Source organism: Pempheris klunzingeri, chromosome 14 (assembly GCF_042242105.1).
Source record: "Pempheris klunzingeri isolate RE-2024b chromosome 14, fPemKlu1.hap1, whole genome shotgun sequence".
NCBI lineage: Eukaryota > Metazoa > Chordata > Actinopteri > Acropomatiformes > Pempheridae > Pempheris > Pempheris klunzingeri.
The window spans coordinates 7,585,868-7,606,559 of NC_092025.1; the positions used below are offsets into that span (position 1 = coordinate 7,585,868).

Genomic DNA, 20,692 nt, shown 5'->3' on the forward strand with positions numbered 1-20,692 from the left:
TCTTTTTTACATTATTGACAACACATCGATTCGACCACAAGAAGCAAAGCAGCAGGTGAAAATATAAAAGAAAAAAGTCAATTTCTTTCCACTAAAACCTACGTTCCAACATAGACAGACAGATAGACACACACACACACACACACCATATGAGACACGTGACATGAACTGTTTCCAAATTATTTGACTTTCTACTGGAAGCTTTGGACAGAGTCACAACAAGCATCAGACAGACTCAGCAGGCAAGCGACAGAAGGTCAACACAAACGCACAGGGGTCACTGCAACAGTCAAACCAACACATGACATTTGAAATGTGCCATATCAGTCAACCGCTAGATGCATGAGATAAATATAGAAGTCTTTATGGCCAAATTCCCATAACAAATATGGCAACTGTTTGGATCAAAACCTTTTGCAAAAGCATGCAATTACATTTAGGCAAAAAAAAAGAACATCTTTTAGCAAAAGAAAAAGAGAAGAAAATGTTCTATTGGTTGAATAATAGGTCTTTGCTGGTCGGGAACAGCCTGGTAATGTAGGAGCATCTTTGTCATCGATGGGCCAAATCTTCAAGACACGACTGAGAGCGGCGTCCTCAGTGTCCAAGTCTGTCACATCAGTCACTTGTGTGGCAAAACTCCACAGGACGGCTAAAAGCATTCAAGTCCGGTCCCTTCATTCGAGTCATTGTGGGGGGTTCTGGCCGTATCCAGACCACAGCTGGATGAGATGGGGAGAGTAGGAGAGACTGGACCTATTGCACATAATGCATCCACACACATGCACTCACACCGAGCCCTGCCATGCTCCATGTCTTTGTCTCCGGCATCTCCTCTCATCCTACATCACGTTTTCAAACAGCTGCATGGATCTCATCATGGTTTCATCCTGCAGAGCGAGAGAGAGAGACGGCAAGGAATCAGGGCAGAATGATGCAATTAACCAGCAACGTGCTGTACAGATGTACATTGAAATGTATGTTCAGCCCTGCTGCATGAGCTCCACGGAGACAGCGGCATCCAGATAAAACATCATTTTAATTTGCACATTAAACAGGACGTCAGTTTCAAACGAAATATTAAGATTATTATTTCCATGCTGAAAGTTTAAATGCATTTTTACATACATATTATGTACAGGAACATCTCTAAGTGACTGTCAGTGAACTCACGCATTTCATGATCTGTTTCTATTTTTCCCACTTTGGAACTTGAAAGTTGGCAGCATGTGGTTGAAGGTTTTTATCTGCTTTTTTATATATATTTTATTGTCATCACATATAGAAATTGACAACACAGATGAAGTACAACACATACCTCCTGGCAGGCTATGACAAACTCCTCTAAAGTCACCACCCCGTCTTTGTTTTTATCCATTTTCTGTGGAAGAAACAATGTAATATAATGTGAATTAGTATGAAATGAGCAAATACTGAATAATCAGGTTGTTGTGGAAATGTGATATCACAAACTTGGCATGCAGATATAAATAAAGTGCCCCAATAAACCCCTGAGCGGTTCATTTGGGAAGCCACTGAGGTATAATAAAAGACATTGAAAGTAAGGCTGTTTCCCTCGTGCTTTGTAAACTCAGTGGGTTTCAAATCACCTGTCACAGTTAACAAAAATAACTCTGATTCGTGTTAATCTTAGGTATTAGAGATTAACCTGAAAAAAGGCGTCCACGTGCTGCTGTGGGACGTCTCCCTTCAGGGCAGGGTAGGTGTACTTTCCCATCATGTCATAAATGGCCCTCACAATCTCGGTCATTTCCTGAGAGAAGAGAAGATTCACATTTTACATTTGACGTTACACCCAAAGCACTGCAGACGCTGCACGCGGGGCGCAGCCTCACCTCTCTGTTTATGTAGCCGTCTCTGTTGATGTCATAAAGGTGAAACGTCCACTCGAGCTTTTCTCTCAGTGTTCCTCGCAGCAGTATGGACAAACCCACGACAAAGTCCTGGCAGCAAAGGAACAGAAGACAAAAAGCGTCTGAAAGCGTCTCAGCACGTGGAAGTGATGAGATAAACAATATCTTACATAGAATGCAAACACAATGGTGTACAGCTATTATATTTTTTTACCTTAAACTTAATGGAGCCATTGTTTGAAGTGTCAAATGCATTGAAAAGATAATGCGCATACATGCTTGCATCTGCAACACAAAAACATGAATACGTGAGGTCTCCCGTTCTCAAAAGGCTTCACAGAGCACTGAAAGAGACTGGAAAAACATTTCCCTTTACCTCCATGAGGGAAGAACTGTGCGTAAATGTGTTTAAATGTCTCCTCATTCACCACACCACTCGGACATTCCTGTGGAAAAAGGAGATGAAGAAAAGTTAATCTCCTCAGTGACATCAGTGTTTTTTCCTGTTTGTTGTAACACTGTGCAGCCTCAGTCACGTAGCCCTAATCATATCATTAAACTCTGACATGTTCACCTTCAGCAGAAAATACATACATCATCATTCATCATTCATCAGATGTGTTTTTTTTTTTTTTTTTAATTAAGGGTGATGTAAATCTTTAACGCTGGATTATCTGGAACCCAACACTCTGTATGTACAAGAGCAATCTAATAATGAAACCAGAAAGTGTGCGATTACATTCTTGAAACCACGATAGAGAATCTGCAGCTCCTGTTTGGTGAAGTTAGTTTGGGCTTCCAGTTGCTCAAGACCCTCTGGCCTGTGGCACACCGTCGTCATCTCCAGCTCGTCATCTGCTTTATCTACAGACACAGACGGAATATTTATTACAGAGGACCGTGTCAGGACTTCTGCAATCCCTGTCCCGCTCTACGGAAATATGAAAGCTCTTAAACACAGGAAAGAGACAACTCAGCAAAGCATGAGAATGTGAAGTTGGCAAGAAACAGATAAAAAATGTGATTACACAGCAGGATAGAGCGCTTATGGGGGGTAACAAGTGAAACAGCAGAATAATGAGGCTCTCATGAAAATAGGCAAAAAATGGATTTTGAGAAGAACTACATGTATTTGACAAATAGATTTCCCCTCAGGAGTTATGGGATTTTATTAATGGTGACATGGAGCTTGGTATTGGCTGCTGTGGAGATGGATGGCAGTTAATGATGTGAAGAGTTCTGGTCCCGCTGGGGGCAAGCGTTTGTCATTACGACTGTCTCCAGCTGCAGGGTGAACACTAACATCCACTAACAGTGGATACAATCCACACACCAGTGGGTTCAAAAACATGAGCAAAAATTCAAGAGACAGCAGTCACATATAGTGCTCTCTCGAAGCCTTTATTGCATCCATTGGCAGCGGCAGAGCCTCAGAAGATGAAGAAATGAAATCTTATGGAGGCTGATCTTATATGCTGTGAATCCCATTAAATCCCACAAATGAAAGCTGACCAAAAAACATTCACATGTGCACATGAACCCAAATAAGCTCGGTACTCCATCTGTTTATGCATCAACTGGCCCATTCAGCCTGTATGAAAAAAGAATGAATATAATTCTCCTCTTTTTTTGGATGGTGGCAATGGCTCTTTCATTGCAACCCATTCAGCGGTGGTGTCAACATTCATCATCAGCACCAAAAAACTGTGTCTGGTATAATGCATCATCTGCCAGAGGCAATCTCAATTAGAATTTTCTATCAAACGTCCTGTTGGTCATCCACTTCCCAGAAGCATCAGCTGTAGAAGTTCTGGGAGTAAGCTCTAATTAGCTGCATTTGTATCATTGTGCAAGAATAATTGCTTCTACTAATCTAGAATCCATCCTCGTTTGGATCCTGTTCGTTACTTATTGGGTTTTGGTTTCAATCCACGCAGAGAGGTCTCAGTCATCAGTGCACCGCTTGCAGCTGTGCATGTATGTTTTGCACGGGTTTGCTGAGATCAAACATGTTCTCAGTGCTCACAAATATGTAGGTTACATACAATATTCACGAGGCTAATCTATTAGCTTTATGTTAATTTAGAATTTATAACAAAACATGAGTTTGAAAGTTTTTCTACATGCATGGAAAAATGTGAGATTAACCCACTATGCAAGCTTTGTTAAGCAATTAATAGGGAAATCAACACATTCTGGGACAGATTTGTTGCCCCTTCTCTCCCCTTTTTAGGCCCTATTTGCTTTAAGTTTTTGTTTAATTCGCCGAGTGCTGAACTAGTGTGGAATATTTACTGTCAGTTATCAGCTGAAGAAACAGCATGTGGTTCTGTGATGCTTTTCTTTCTATCTTCCCCGCATCTTCCTCTGAGCTCCTGTTGTGATCTCCTTGACTCTGGTTGTCATGGGGATAGACAGACGGGATGAACGTTAACAGCGGTGGCTATACCGGATCAAATGATTTAAAAAAAAAAAAGGCGTCTCACACAATTTGTTCATTTATTTTCACTGGATGTTGTTTTACCTTCCTGTTAATGCGTTAGCGTGATCACAAACACATGAAGGGGAATGAGGGTGAGAAAAGGAAACAGGCCGAGGTGTCGATTAGAGGAGGGGTGAGACGTGGCGAGTTGGGAAGAGAGAAAAAAGGAGGTGGCAGAGTGTGAAGGAAAAAGGTGACAGGAAGAGAACAACACAATATGTTTGTACGGGCATAAAAAAGAAACACGGGATTCACACTAAGCAGGAAAATGAAGCAGTTTGTCAATTTAAAATCCGCCTGGTGGTTTAAAACATTTACTGATAACAATTATCTTACCAGATGAGAAGATTATCTGATTACCAGATAATAACTAAGGGATTTGCTCAGGCAGAGAAATGCTACAGACTCTCTACCAGCCAGGAGTCTTGGTGTACATGGTGCAACAGCTGCTCTGCACAGAAGCATTCAACAGCATGTACTGGGAGGGAAGTGTTACACGATGACATGATGGAGATAATTAGAAGTGTGTGGTACACAGTCATTTTATGCTGAGATTCATACTGTCATACTGTTATGGACAATTTCTGCAGCAGCTTCAGGACAGTACAGTTCACACACACACACATGATTTGAGTGACTGTGGGTCTAAGTGTAACTTTTGGCTGTTCACTGTTCACAGGCTGGAATCCGTGTGCTTCTCTGGTGTGCACTGTGAAAACCCATCACAAGTGTTAACTAGGCTTGACATTTTGAGAAATACACTTATTGGCTTTCTTGCTGACAGTTGGATGAGAATATCGTTACTATTCTCATGTCTGCACAGTAATTATAATGCCACAGCCAGCAGTTAGCTTAGCATAGTTTAGCATAAAGGCTGGGAAACAGAAAGCCTGGCTCTATTCAAAGGTGACAAATTCACAAACAGCCCCACCGTAAAAACCACAATGTGTTTTACACTTACATTTTTACATGCACATACTATGTGAATTAGTGGGATTTAGCGGACCTTTTACACAGATTTTGTCACTAGAAAGAGTCAGGTCAACAGTTTCCCCCTGATTTCTGTCTTTGTGCTAAGCCAAGTGTCGTATTTTAGTGACAAGAGACACAATAGCGGTATCAGTCTTCTTATCTAACATCTAATATCTATCTAACATCTGAGAAGGGCAATAAATATATTTCCCAAAAATGTCAAACTAGACAACAACGTAGAAGGTTATTTCAGAACGACAGCGTCTCTATGTTCTTTTATTATATGTTTTTTTTACACTCATGTCATGGAACAACAGCAGCTGTTGCTTCAAATCTTCTAACTCTGATGCTTATCTTCCCTCCTGGGGATCAATAAAGTCTTATCTATCTTGTCTTATTTTATCTCATTTATCTCTGCACGGCTGACACACTTTAATGGGGCTAAAAAAAACCAGCATGACCTCGGTGCATTTATTTTTTTCAAAGGCTTTTGATAGGCTTTTATCAAAACAATCTCCATCTCATTTGTATAAAAGCCTTTTGTAAAATCCTTGTCTTGGATATTTTGGAAATCACTGGGATATTTTGTCTAAAATCATAGGGTAACTGCTTTGTTTGCTGGTTCATCTATTTTATATCCATTTCATGGTGCCATAAATTCATCATTCTGCCAAGCTAAGGATTGTTCACACTCTCTTCTTATGCCCCTACAACCCAGTCTCCATGACAACCCGAGGATCTCAAGCATAAGGCCAGGCAGAGGTATGATATGTGAGCTGCGTTTTAATTCACATGCTCTCGACTGAACCCTCATTCACTCCCCCTTTTCTCCTTCACTCACCACTCAGGCAGTCGCACATTCAACGGGCAAACACACGTGCACATCACACACACATAATCACAGAGTCAGGGGCAGTGATTTTGCTCTCTGGTTATTTTCAAGGGCATCCTACTTCATTGTATACTGTAATCTCTCCATCGTGACCGACCACAGTGCGTTATGACTCACACCTCACACCTCTTATCGCTTGCTGCTGCTCTCTTGTGTGAATACTTGTAAATTTTTATTGAAAAAATACTCTTGACTATAAAAAAAAATGCATCAATGCTTTTGGTTGGAGTACTTTACACGTATATGCCATTTGGTTACATGGAAGTAACATTTAGAAAATGCATTAGCTGGTCTATTTTTGTTGTTTTCTGACTGACTTCCTTGCTCAATAATTTATACTCACTCCACAGAAATATGACAATCACATTAATATTATTTCTTGTGTTGAATGTACATATGTGTGGCACATAAAATAACATAAACACAAACACATGGTATGAATTACATTTTGTCCTAATCATTATTTCTTTCTGTGAGTGTGCTCTCTCTCAGTTTAATCTAGCGTTCTACTGCTGTGTTGTCTTCTCTCCATCTTTTGAACTAATGTTGACGTACCTCTGGATGGTCTCCTCTGCTTGGTTTGCATGGTCAAAGTGCCCACCACTGCACCCATGTTGTCACCGTGGAAACCAGCCTGGTCAAACAACCCAGAGAGTAATATTCCACTATTTAATTCACGATGTTGTCAGCCTGTTGTTCTGTCCTAATCTGCCTCCACGGCTCGGTATCTTAAAGGGGCTCTGCCCCCGTTCTTTCCTCTCTCTGGTTTCAGAACTGTCACTGAGAGACGACTCTCTTCTGTGAACTGATTCCCTTGGATTTCTGATCTCTTTCTCCAAACACACACAAGCTGCTCCTGCCTCTCTGCGCCACTCCCTCCGTTCTGTGTCTCATTCCACTCATCTGTCAGCCATTCCCCCCCTTTTGTAGCTCCCTGCCTCTTCATGCTCTCATGTTATTGTGGAGCGCTGGTAACCAATGTAGTACTCAGTAATAACCCTGCTGACAAGTGAAAGGTAGCAGGTGAGGGATGCATTTAAAACTGACAGATCCTCATAACTTATTTCTCTTTTTACTGCCCCAACGCATACATTTATGCATGCACACGCATCCTTCTGTACTGGTGAGGACCATCATTGACATGTTCTCCAGCCCCTTACCCTGAACTTAACCATTATTACTAAATGCCTAACCCCAACCCTTACCCTAATGCTAATCGGAATCTAATTCCTTAAACCTTAAAAACAAATCTTTAAAGCTGAGTGACTAGCCAAAATGTCCTCACTTCCCAAAAATGTCCTCACCCTAAATTAAAAACTTGTTGCAGTCCTCACTATGTAGCAAATACAAGAATAAACCTGCGCACGCACGCACACAGATGGTTAATGATGACTTCAGTCCAACACCATTTCAAATTAGTGCTTTGCTCCCCGATGCATGGTTTAAACCATAATCAGCATGTTGATCTATGTTAGTTGTTAAGACTGCCCACTTGTGTGTGTGTGTGTGTTTATGCGTTAATTCACCACCAGACCTTTTCCTCTCTCTCCTTTATTATACTGTGAAAGGCAGCAGAGAACTACAGATTTTTAATTGTGGTACAAACAAGAACATTAGCGTTGTTAATGGTGTCAATTAATAATCGCAGGGCAGCTCTTAGATAAGAGAACGAGACTGGCTGCACTGGGAAAGGAAACAGCAGTGAGTGATCTTTATTTCCCTGCTTGTGTCAGACATTAAAAATCAAACAGAAAAAACATACATTTCTTATATCATAAATGCTTCTTCTACTTTAACAACATCCTTCAGCTGACGAGTAGAATATGTCTTGGACAGTTTAATGTAAGACATTAAAAAAGAGACATTCAAAAAGGGATTGGTCTATATGAAGTCCCACTGCTGAAGAGGGATAGAGTGAGGCACAGAAAATGTAGTTGTCTTTTTAAATATTCCGCTGGCTGCAGACCAGAAATGTAAATGCTCTCTCTGCCTCGCTCTTTCCCTGTGCATGCGAGCGTCTATGGGTTTACAGAAAACCTCTCTTGGTTTAAAAAATTCATGGACAGCCATTTTTTTTCAATGGCATTTCAGCTTTCCTCGTTTCTTGAAAGTTGCGTTCGGCTTTCTCTGTTACAGCCGTAAAGAGAGCTAAAGCCACGTGAAGGGAGTACGCTGGCATTATCTGGCAAAAGTACAGAAAACAAGACACACTACAGAGGCTACACTGTGTAGTCTTTCATAAACTGAATATTTCCTCATAGTTACATAAGCCCATAACTTGCCATAGGCTATCTGTCCTATATGAGTTTGTCTGTGCTGTTTGAATAGAAAGGGACTGCACAGAACTAGCGTGCTGTTCTTTGGTATACAAATCAGCTTCTGTATGTTTGTGTATGTTTGTGTGGCTTGCTGAGGGCAGTCCTGTGAGTGGTTAGAGGGGTTAGAATTTAACATGCGCTGATTAATTAAACATGAAGCCATGCATAATTCTGATAAATATACACCTCTCTCATGCTAAGCGCCCTACCTTTGCCTTATAGTCCTTTTCCTTTTCGCACCCCAAATTCCTCCATTTAAATATTGTGAGACTGAAATTAAGGAGTTACCGTGTCACCTTTACACACCATTGAATGCTCAGGCATGTCATGCTGTGATTCCCCTTCTTTTTTTTTTTTGGTTTTTAATCAAATATTTATTACTTTTACTTCCTGGAAATATCAGCACAGTCACTTCATCTCAGACCAGGAAGCTTAAATGCTAATTCTCAGTGATATCACAAATGTTTAAACAAACTTTGCCCTAAATTTTCCCCACTATAAATAGAAATAAGCGTCCTGACACAGATACAAAGACTTGTAGATGGAAAACTAAGTATTCAACTTTAACTAACCCTTTGTAATCCCCACGACAGATGTTTGCCATCTGGAACTTCTCTCTGCACCATGTTCCCCATGCGCAGTGACAACACCAAGGACGGTGTCCTGCAGTCAGACTTTGTAATCCCCTCATGTGGACCAGGTCATGTTCAACACAAATCAGCTCAGCCCCAATCTCGGAGCAAATCGTCAGATATCAGTTTATAGAGATTAGCCCAGCTCCGCCAACAGACAGGACGGTCTTACAGGCGCTGTTGAAAAGGAGAAAGATCTAAGGATGGAGACAAAATGAGCACGAAGGCATTTGTTGACAACAAACACCATGTTTTATAATGCATAACTGCACAACTTTCCTTTTCGCTGACTTGTTTCAAGTTAATTCTGAATTTCCCCTCTCTGTCACTCTCCCACCGCATCCATTTTTCATGCAATTTTGAAAAATACATAACAATCATTCATGAAAAGCCATTTAACTCATGCATAATTCCAGGTAAGCTTCTGACACCTGAGACTGTGTCCTCAATTACGTTTTTGTAAAACCATATTGGGTTGAAACTGTTCTTTAAATGATACAATACATTAAAGCGTTCTTTTTAAGGCTCAACAAACAAGCAAGGGAAATAAGGTTTGGTAGAGGTGTGTTTAAATAGACTCTTTAGACCTCAGGAAACAGCAATCTCTGTCTAAGCATGAGATGGCAGTTTCAGACCTGATTAGTGGTTCTCTAGTGTCATTATGTAAGACCCCAGTCATTGAATTATTTTGTTTCTACTGCTCTCCTCTCCACCTTAACTTTCCTCCACCTTAAGAACTACTTTAAGAGATGAGAAACATGGATTTGACAAAGGGGGAAAAGAGCAGCACGAATCAAAAACATTGTCTTAAAGCTGCTTTTCTCTGTTTTATATCATTCTAAACTTGATAGCTTCAGGTCTGCTTAACTGGTCAGACAAAACATGCAAACTGAATACAGCATTTGGCCTTTAGTAACTTATTAGTTGGTTAATTATGTCAATTACTGAAAGTAATATTTACCTGCTTCCTTAATTAGTAATTTGGCAACATGGCTAATACTATTATACCCCATATTTGATTATTTGAAATGTATATTGGATGCTGGTTAAATTGGATAATTGGAAGAGGAATATTTTTTTGTTTCATCTGTGCCGTGTATAAAATGTGTGACATTATGGAGAGCTAAAATATCATAGAATATTACAAAAGTGGGGAGCGCCTAGTGGTAATAAAGTATCCTTTTATTGTTTTGTGCTGTTGTTCTCCGAACAGCAGGTGGCAGCAGAGTACAACATTCCCTGACATGATCAGCCCTTGCCAGCCCATTTAGCTCTGACTAAATACAACATGAGTACAAATTAACAGAGAACAACAGCATATGGACATGACTGCACAGCCTATGGTACCCTGCTACCCCACCACACGTAGCCATCACCATACTGTTCACTGCAACAAACACTTTTAAAAGTCAATTATGTAAATGTCAGATAGTAAAACAATGAGGCTGGAGAGAATTAATTTGGAGAATGAAACACACAGAGGAGGCAAGAGATAAAAATAAATGTAGAAGAAGACGGTTACGTAAAAGTGTGTAGTGAGGTGATGTAAAAAATTAAAAGCAGAGACACACACTGTCAGCTCCGATCCACTGCTTTTACAGACACAGAAGAAGAGAAAGAGAGGGAGAGGAAAAGGAAGACAGAGACTTTTTTTTTTTTTACAAATGCAAGGGTAGTGCTGCCTTATGTTTTGGTCGTAGTAGAGGTATGGTGGAAGTACACGGGCCATAGATCTGAATCAGTCTCCGCAGTGGGGGATGATGGGACTCTGGCTGCAAGGTTATGCACGTAGAGGACACATGTGAGTCGTAATAGCGAGGGACAGGTGCAGCACGGGGCAGGGTGAATGGGTCTCTGTCCTCACCTGCACTCCTGCTGCTTCCAACAGCACCTTTGAAATGGTGTTGTCACAGGATGGCAGATATTAGAGTATGGACAAACACATCAGAAAACTCAACTTGACTCTTTAAAGAAAGCAGTGGCCACTGTGGCTACAAATGACAGTTACGGCGTAATGCTGAACTACTTTTTAGCATTTAATTAAAACGCCAAGCTGTATGTAACAATGGAACAAGTGGTACAACTGTCGAGATGAAAAAAAAAATCCTATTTGTTGCATGATTTTTAATCTGTTTCCCAAATTACCTCCCCAATTCATTCATCCAATCCTTTTGTCTGCACCCTGTTATTCTGGCTACAGCTGCTGTCCAATCTGCAATTGAAATGCACCTGCACATATACAAAGCTAGCACATAAATGAAACTAGGAGCTTTGCATGCATGGACATTGTCTTGATTGTGTTGTTCAGCTGTCATGAAAAAGAAATGAAGCAGCAGTTGCCATTTTAGGCTGTCTTTTCATCCTTTCGTCTCAGAAAACACAACAGTTTGGCCGTGGTATCACATTTCAAGATTTAAAACTTTGCAAAGCAGAGTTATGTGAATCGAAAGAATGAAGTACAGTATAAATGAACACTGAAAGACCACAAATACATTAGCCACTAGGGACCTAAGAATAACAGCGAGTGTCAGTTTAAGGCTCCAGGCGTATCACCACCCTTGCTTCCACAACGCTGACACTCTGGCTCGCAGTGTTTAAAGGTCTGAAAATGAATACACATGCTACTGCATTTGTAAGTAGAGCATTTTACAGGCTAACAGGCAGAGTTTTATGGTTCATGTCACTATGTATATAAGTGTGTGCAAGCAAATATGCATAAAAAAAACCAAACCACTGAAGTTACATGCGTGTTGGAGATAAGGAACTTACATTTTGCAGTCTAGCTGACATGCTTGCGTGTGTGAGGCTGAATATGCATGTGTGTGCATATTTTTATGTCTTCTTCCATGCATATGATAGCATGCAGGTCTTCTGCACAGTCTGCAGAGCGGAGATGATGCTCTGAGACGTGATTATGGATGAACTGTGCAGAGAAAGGTTTCCATTTGGAGCGTAACTAAAACATAATGAACAAAAAAAAAAAATCAAAGATTATTGTAAAGATGAACTCTTTCCGTGCTCTTCTTTGAATATGTCTGATATGTCGGCCTGTTCAAAGATTATGTGTTGCTTTCCACACATGACTCTTTTGATTGGGTCTTTTTTAAGTACATATACACCAGTACACTAGAAATCTACACCGCATGGATATCTTTTATGTACAGTTTTCTAAATTGATAGGGAACATGTACAGGAACAGAAGTACAATATGTGACCCAACCCAACACAATAGGGTTAAAATATATACTGAAATATATTTGTTAATGTTCGGATTTTATTAAGTCTACATCAGAAACATGTTAATTCAACGTCCCTTTTGAGGCCCTATAGGTCTCAGTGCTTTTGTACTAATTTGCATTGTTTTAACCAAATAGAAAATACCTTAGTGTGTCCACTCTTTTTAAAGGTATGTCTAAAAACAGGGGAGAGATTAGGAGAGAAAATTAGGAGCTGATATTGTTCACACACTGACATTACTCACACATACATTACACCAAGTGTTTGTTGTGCTACATGAGGAAACTATCCATATTTTCTCCCCCTGATTACAATCTCCACTGCAGTCTGAAGAGACAGAATCAATGGGCCCCATTTTAGATAATTTATTCCTTTGTATCTTGACTAGAGGCACTTCATTAACTCAGTGACATTCAATTATGGAACTGAATGAAGAAACGGCCCCTGTGCTGCCCAACGCACAAGCATCTCAACCTTAAGTGAGAAAAGGTTAGCGCTACATCCTGCAATGGGCAAAGCACAAAAGAACATTTCTGTAAACATTCACAGAGGCACAATATCAAGGGGCTGGGCGCTCTCTAGGATGCGCGCTCCATTTCATCAGCCACCCAGGGGGGCAAGATAAGTGGCATCTACATAATGACGGCGCAGAGCCTATAGAAAGTGTCACGGAGATGTGAAAGAAAGTCTTGAATCAGTCAGTCCTGCTCTGGATTTGATGTTTTTTCAGATGATGAGAAAGTAGCTCTGTCTCTCGCTCTCTCGCTGTCACGCTGCCCAAACAAAACCAAAAAGCCACCTCTTAATGAAAAATATACAACAACTACATAGGTTAGCTGCTGCCTCTGCACACAGGAGAACGTCTGAACATCCCCATATTCCCCATATTATTACTTTCCTTCGGCATATTAGCCTCTTACTGTAAAAGTCTTCCGTTATTCCTCTGTTGTAATACAATAGGATGTATAGTCCAGCATCTTTTAGTTTTTAGACATCACAGACATGCGGCTGCAGTCCATGACCCAGATTGTCAACTCAAGCAACCATAAGTAGGCTGTATTATTTCTAGAATAGGCACAGTAGCTGTCAATCCCACCAGTTTAGAACACATGGCTTCATTCTCAGCATGTTTTTATATTCCATTACGTGTGCAAAAACTGCAGTATAAATAAATTGAATATATTGTATTCCTATATTCCAATATTGATAGCGTCAGATACGGCAGTGAAATATATGAACGTATTTTATTTGAGGTTAGGCTGTTTTTAACAGTGTCCATTGGAAAACCACATCAGGTAACATAGATCAAATAAGACTGTTAAAGTTTTCATCAGTGGATCAGCAGGAAGGTAAAACAAATCACTGGATGGATTTCTGCTTAATATGAGAAGCATATTCTGCATATTCTGACAGGGAGTGTAGAAAATGCTTGGACAGAATCATCAAATATCATTTAAACTACAGGTTATTAAACTGTGTTTCTACAAACAGTGTTGAAAATGGAAAAGAAATATCCAAGAGTAAATTGATTTTGAAGTGTTTTAAAGTATGCAATAGTCCTATTAGTGAATTTGTTTCCTGATATGTTTGTTGCTTCTTATGTTTGCTTTGTCAGATTTGCTTCATTGCTCTGTAAGAAATCAATTCCTGGCAGTGGATATGCTTGCAAATGGTTTAGAGCTAGATATGATTTTTTTCTTATAAGCAGCAGGTGACCACATGCATATTGGAGGAGATACTACTATATACTGTAAAAATACCTGGACCTGGAATTCAGTGAGACTCTAAATGAGACTTTGCCTGCACCTGCACAAATGTGTGTGTGCAGGTTTCATTTTAAATTCAAATTAGAACAGAGTCTTTTTTTTTTTGGAAGTGAGACCAGTGCATTTTATCAGTCTTGACTGACTTGCAGCTGCGCTCTGACTTGATGACTCAGCATTTGCTTTTTGCTGTTATAAGGTGAAAAGTAACTTTCTACTAGAAGATGATGGAGGTCATGTGGAGAAAAAGGAGCAAGGGCTTTTAACACAAAGATGATGAACACGACAAGATGTTGAGAGTGCATCGTTACTGTTGCCTAAGGGGATTGTGCGAATGACGCAAACATGACCTCATCATTCAGCTCTATCCAGATCACACAGGAAATCCAGAACAGGCCAGATTTACTACATTTTAACAGCCTTGATGGCAGTTTACTGCATTAAAAAAACATACCACATGGAAATGTGTTTGTTTGCACATGTGGTGTGTAAAAAGTGTAAAAAGGTGCACTGGTAGTAGGTAAAATATAGATGGAAAAATTCTAAGCTTGAATTAGAGGTTTCCAACCTTTTCGGCTTCGGAGCCCTTAAAATGTAAGCAAAGTCTATATATGTCCTTTCATTTCTTGTTTCACAAGAAAAAAGGCAATGTCAGTCAGAAAGGGGTCCCGAGACAAACTGGGCACCCCTGATTTGTAAAACAGCCACAAATCATCTATAAATATGAAAATAATCATCATCTTGCCTGATGGCTCAATATAGCTGCCACCAGCGCAGTACCAGCTACAGTGAATCACACCGTTTCAGTGTCCAAAACGTTTACCCTCATAGACATTAGCAGCTTAAATTCAGTCATGCAGCTCTGATAGCTGGCATTCAGGTTCAGAAAAACCACGACTACATCACCAAATAAAAGCCACTTTATGTATATTCTTAAACTGTGAGCTGAAACTCTTACACACTTGGTAAGCAAAGGCTCATCCCTTTGCCCAAGGACAATGTGACAAGGAAACATGGCTGCTGAATGATGAATAAACTATAATTTTGTTGTGGGAAGAATCTCAGAATCTCCACCTTGACCACATGGCAGTGCACATATATCACATTATATCAGAACTCCACAGCGGCATGCAAATGGAATCTATTTGGAAAAGGAAAGGCAGATACTGTTTCATTGAAAGTGTTGCAAAGAACTAACAATGGACACCAAATTTGTATCTTATAATATATGTGTGTATTATGTATTATATGTATATGAAAACACCAGTCGATCACCTTATAACAAATGTCAATGGTTTTGGGATTTCAAGACACTCTAATATAGTGATTCCGTTAAATGGTAGGTGTATCCCTCACACAAAATCACTAACAAGTCATAAACTGCGTAAATGCACATATAAGATTGAAAGATCGTACAGTAAGTACACCTGTATTGACTTCATCAGTAAAGATCCTACATACCTTTTGTGAGGGTTCCTGAGACCAATCTCTGCAGGGACTGGATTAGTTTGAGCACCCCCTGTCTGCAGCGGCTGGTACAGCCAGCCATCCTGAGGTAGAGGCAGGGGCACACGGGCAGAGGCTTCACCGGGGGAAAACTGCTTCCGTCGATATAACTCAAAAAAAGAGGCTTTGAGCTCGCAAAAGTGTCTTCCTGGTGTCCTCTCAAGAGATAGTGCTGTTGTGTGGGGAGCGACCCTTATTACACAGGACAATCTGCCTCAGTAGTTTTTGTGATGGGACATCTTTAAAGGTCCTTTAAGGAGATTCTTGTGGAGAAAAAAAGTCAAAACAGAAGAAGATAACAATTCCTCTGCAAAATTAAACTTGTAGTGCAGCTTAAAAACAAAGCAATATATGTTTCCTCTTACACTTGAGTATCTGTTAACTTACCCACCATTCACTCTGGTGTATTTCACCCGCCCATTAAGAAACTCACACTCTCAAAGGAACAAACACATACACAGGCTGTGGTGAAGTTTAGAGGCAGGTATTGAAACGCTGCTAGAGTTACCAAAAGAGACAGATGGGCAGAAATGATTAGATGATTGGAAATAAAAATCCAGACCTGAATGTCAAACTTTTAGAAAAGCAAAGTTGTGTTCCATAGACCAAAATGAGGCAGCAGATAAATTATTGAATGGACTCCAAAAGTAGAACGTGGAGAGCCGTGTGCCCTGGAAGTTGTGTTCGTACGAGAAAAAGCAGAGGACCCCGTCCAATTCTTCTCACCCCGTGTCTGTATTTGTCTGATCACTCTTTTCTGCTCTCCCCCTTGGTCTTCCGTCCTGTGGTCATGCGAGGTAGCACTTTCTCCTCCAGTGTAGTTTTCTTTGTGAGGTTTTCCTCTGAGCTGCAGTGGGAGCCCTGCGGCTGTGGTCTGTGGAGGAGCTCTGCTCTGGTGCTCTCAGCAGCTCAGTACTGCAGAGAGCGCCAGCAGCCACCGTAACTGCCCTCCCTCCTCCGTGCTCCCTCCTCCTGTCTTGTATTTGTGCTTCCTCACTCTCCGTCTGGCTAATACTCTTTCTTCAACCCTTTTTTTTTTAAATGCTTACACAGTTGCATTATCCATAATCCAGTAAATAGTGAGGTCTCAATAAAGAAGGGGGATTTAAAGTGGCTTCTGGTTTAAAGGCTGGAGCCCAGATCTCAGAGGAAACTAAGTATAGTCAAGTTTTTATTAACATCTTCTCCCTATTGCTGCTTTATAAAAAATGCACACTCATTTGTAGCATTTTTCTGTGAAATGACACACTGCCAATGCTGTAATATTGTCTTTTAATTTTGCAAGTGGTCACTTCACAGCTTATGATAAAATACTGGTCTTTGGTATTAAATCAGTACATCTTTATGTCTTCTTTATGATATAAACATGTAGGCCTTTACTGCACGTCCTGTGTCGGTGTGTTTTTTCTACCCAAACCTCTTCATATTCAAACAAATCTGACTGTACTGCAGTTACCATGTTAAAGTGTTAATTAAATTATATGAGCTCTCTTACTATGTTCATAGTCATTTTATACTAGCTGGATGCGTCAATAGCCACATCACAAATGCAAGAACTACCGAGATCATGGTAAGTCAAAGTAATAAGGTGCACGAATGTTATTGTGCAGCAATGCGTACCCATTAAGTTTCTGCTTTTTGGCTAAAAGCAAAAAGAGGTGAGTCTGGGGATGGGATTAGAAAAGGCTTTGTGTTTCCAGTATGATGCAAACGCATTCTCACTTTGTATCTATGCATCTCCATGTAGACTTAATTATAGAAAAATGGATACAAAAATTATTTGCAAAAGAGAAAAGATAAGAGAAAAAAGCTCTAAATAATACATGAATGTCTTTCTATAGTAGTAACATTAATCGCCATCATCACCATTATCTTTACAGCTATGGCAGGAAGTGCATTCTGTAATCCTGAATGCACTTTTTTGTCACTGTGGAGATCAGGCAACCCACCACGACTGGGAAGCTATCATTTCTGAAATAAAAAGAAAAGGTCTGTGCCAAATCCACATATATGAAAGCAATTGCCCATAAACACACAGTCTACTCTATCATGAAATGACTCTAAGACAGGTTATGTAAGCCTGCGGGCTGCTTGTGGAGACAGAGCTTTTTGTTTCTCACTCCACTGAACTGGGGAAATGCTCGGGGAGAGCATGACGCAGTGCTTCCTCCGTCTATTTCTCTCCCCTCTCCCTCTGTCTTGTCTATATTTAATGCTCATAGATTCTCTTTATCTCCTCACAGTCTCCATTCACATTTTAGGAGGTCTCTATCTTACAGTATCTCTGTCCTTAATGTCACACGTAAAAAAAAAAAAAAAAAAAAACAGCAAAAGGAAGACCACAGCTTTCGTGACTTGAGGTGGTTGTTCGCACAATCCTGTTTAGATCCCAGGAGAGGAGCACTTTACTCACAGTGGCAGAGTAAAAATAGCAGCACAGTGCTAGCCACACTGTAGAAAAGAGTATATGTGTGTGCAGGCTGTTTGTAATTACAGTTAAGTTATAAACTCGAATTACAACAAAAGCAGTAGTGGTAGTGAACCTATATTTCTTGTTTTCCACACTATCAACTTATTTACTCCATTTTACTTTTGTGTCATACTTTGTCACAGTGGACTGTCACCCACATACTCTTGCAAGAAGCCTTTTTTTGTAGCTTTATTGTGATGGGATAAAAGGAGGTAGTGCAAAATATTGCTTCCGACACAGGCCTTTTGCATTATTCACCAGTTTTAGTCGCATACTATGAAGAAATTGTCGGCAAATTACATTAGATTTGTATGAATTAGTAGCAGGATGCATGAATGAGCTAACTCTTTTCAGGCTTTGTAAGAAGATTTGATTTAGCCATGAAAATCTACGTTGCCCCTCTGTAAAAAGTACTCAGATCTTGTATTTCTAAACTAAAAACTCCAATACGACAGTCTGAAAATGCTCCGTTACAAAATTTACTTTAAGGATCAATATTTTAAGTACTCAAAACAGAAAAAAACAAAGCTCTATCTCTAAGAATCTGCAGGTGCATGAATGCAATAGTGGGAGACAGCTCTGATGTGGAGGATTTGGCTGATTGTGATGCTGATGATCCTCATGTGGAACAACTGTTATACCCGGCTCATTCAGGGGCATAACAAAGAAGGGAGGTCCACACAGTTAACAGCTAATGCACAGGAATGGTTTATGATTACCGATTTGCTTAACATAAGCTAACTAGGAGTTGCAAAAATAAGTAATTAGTAGTGAGGGATGGGTGTTGAGTGCTATGAAACTGTGGGTCCTGACCTAACCTACTTTTAGCATAAACCCAGGCTAAACTAAAACCAATGGAAAATCAAACAAAAAGCAAGCGGAGGAGAGAGAAGGAGCCATCTTTGAATCACCCAGCTAATAAAGTCTCTAAGCAAGTGACACCAATCCCTCATTTGAGGTGAGCGAATGCCGGTGGTGTTAAAACATCCTCCAGAGCTGCAGCCACAGATGCCGTCTTCACCTCTCTCTCATTGATACAAGTAGTGAGGTGGGCAGGCGATGCACTTTTTAAACTCTTCCAACACAACTGAATCACACAAATCTTCATCATTGTCTACTTCAGAAGCAGGACACCTGCAAGCGAAATGAGCCAAAATATCTTCAAATTCAACACGGGTTTGCTTGTCCCAGTTCCTATTCCCTGCCCGTCTACTTCAGCTGCAAGTTCATATTCTTTTAAAACTGCTGCTTTAACCTTTGCATAATCACCACTGTCAGCTCTTTGGGCCTTGCCTGTGAAAACACACTGCAGCATCAAAGTTTAATGACTATCCGGCCATCCTCTAACCTCTGCTACACGCTCAGTGTGTCCAGTTCAATGCAAAAAATATGTATGGGTCTTTTTCATCAAATTAGGCAGAAGGCACAAGCTCTCATAACATTTAAAAAAACAAAACAGTTCAATTCAATTCAATTCAATTCAATTTTATTTGTATAGCCCAATATCACAACAGAGTGTCTCATAGTGCTTTACAAAGTTCACTGAAATAAACAAGTGTAAGCGAACAAACAATCTAATAAAGAGTCCAGCAGTCGATGAGGCCAATGGATCAGTCCGGTGGATCAGTCCGAGGCATCACCTGCCCTTTATGACCCTCCTTCTTCGGGAAGGAAAAACTCAAAAAACCCAGTGGGAAAAGAGAAACCTCCGGGAGCACCACAGTGAAGGAGAGATCCAGCTCCCAAGGACGGACAGGCTGTAGCCTTGGACAGACGCACATCCATTGGCTGGTGGAGAACCACATCAGCGGGGCCAGGACCAGGATCCATAGGAACCAGGGAACCACATCAGCAGAACCAGGACCAGGATCCACAGGAACCAGAGAACCACATCAGCGGGACCGGGACCAGGACCCACAGGAACCAGAGAACCACATCAGCAGGGCCAGGACCAGGATCCACAGGATCCACAGGATGGTGGAGCTACTGGAGCCTGAACTACCTCCAAGAGCTCGTCAGATACAGCTAGACCCTCAACAATGTCCGTAACCCACATTCAATCTTCTGCTTGGACACACAGCTTAAATGCAGCTTGGCACAACAGAAATCTAAGCCTGTCCCAAAAACAAACCTGCTGAACTTGAACGTAACCTGTCACTGCGCATCTCCCAACACGATCAAACCCAACATTTTTTTCACATTTTTTGAGTTCAAAGTTAGACAAGCCTCCATCCGTTATACACGGCTCATTCAAGAGCATAACAAAGGAGGGAGGTCCACACAGTAACAGCTTAAGTAAATGAATCATTTATTAAGATAACTTAACATAGGCAAACTAGGAGATGTAAAGTCAGTAATCACAAATGACGGATGAGTTTTGGGTGCTATGAAACTGTGGGTCCTGACCTAACCTAGCCCAAATGCCTAAGGCAATCAAATAAAGTCAAGTTTTTATTAACATCTTCTCCCTATTGTGATAACTAATGCCTTACATAATGTGCACACTTATTTGCAGCATTTTACTGTGAATTTACATGTTCTTTCAC

At 40.5% G+C, this 20,692-nt stretch overlaps 1 protein-coding gene across 2 annotated transcripts; it reads right to left on the reverse strand.

The window, feature by feature from the left end:
* Positions 1-825: 825 nt before the first annotated feature.
* kcnip1b (Kv channel interacting protein 1 b) lies at positions 826-15,719 on the reverse strand. 2 transcript variants are annotated; one of them, XM_070843529.1, is made up of 8 exons: positions 15,632-15,719; positions 2,614-2,738; positions 2,251-2,320; positions 2,089-2,159; positions 1,857-1,964; positions 1,670-1,774; positions 1,319-1,381; positions 826-890 (listed from the first exon to the last, which is right to left on the reverse strand). In XM_070843529.1, the coding sequence occupies exons 1-8, from the start codon at positions 15,717-15,719 to the stop codon at positions 843-845; spliced, it is 678 nt and encodes a 225-aa protein (XP_070699630.1). In that variant the 3' UTR covers positions 826-842. The 2 variants fall into 2 exon arrangements, with proteins under 2 accessions (XP_070699630.1, XP_070699631.1); XM_070843530.1 differs by lacking the exon at positions 15,632-15,719 and adding an exon at positions 6,776-6,833.
* Between the last annotated feature and the right edge of the window lie 4,973 nt (positions 15,720-20,692).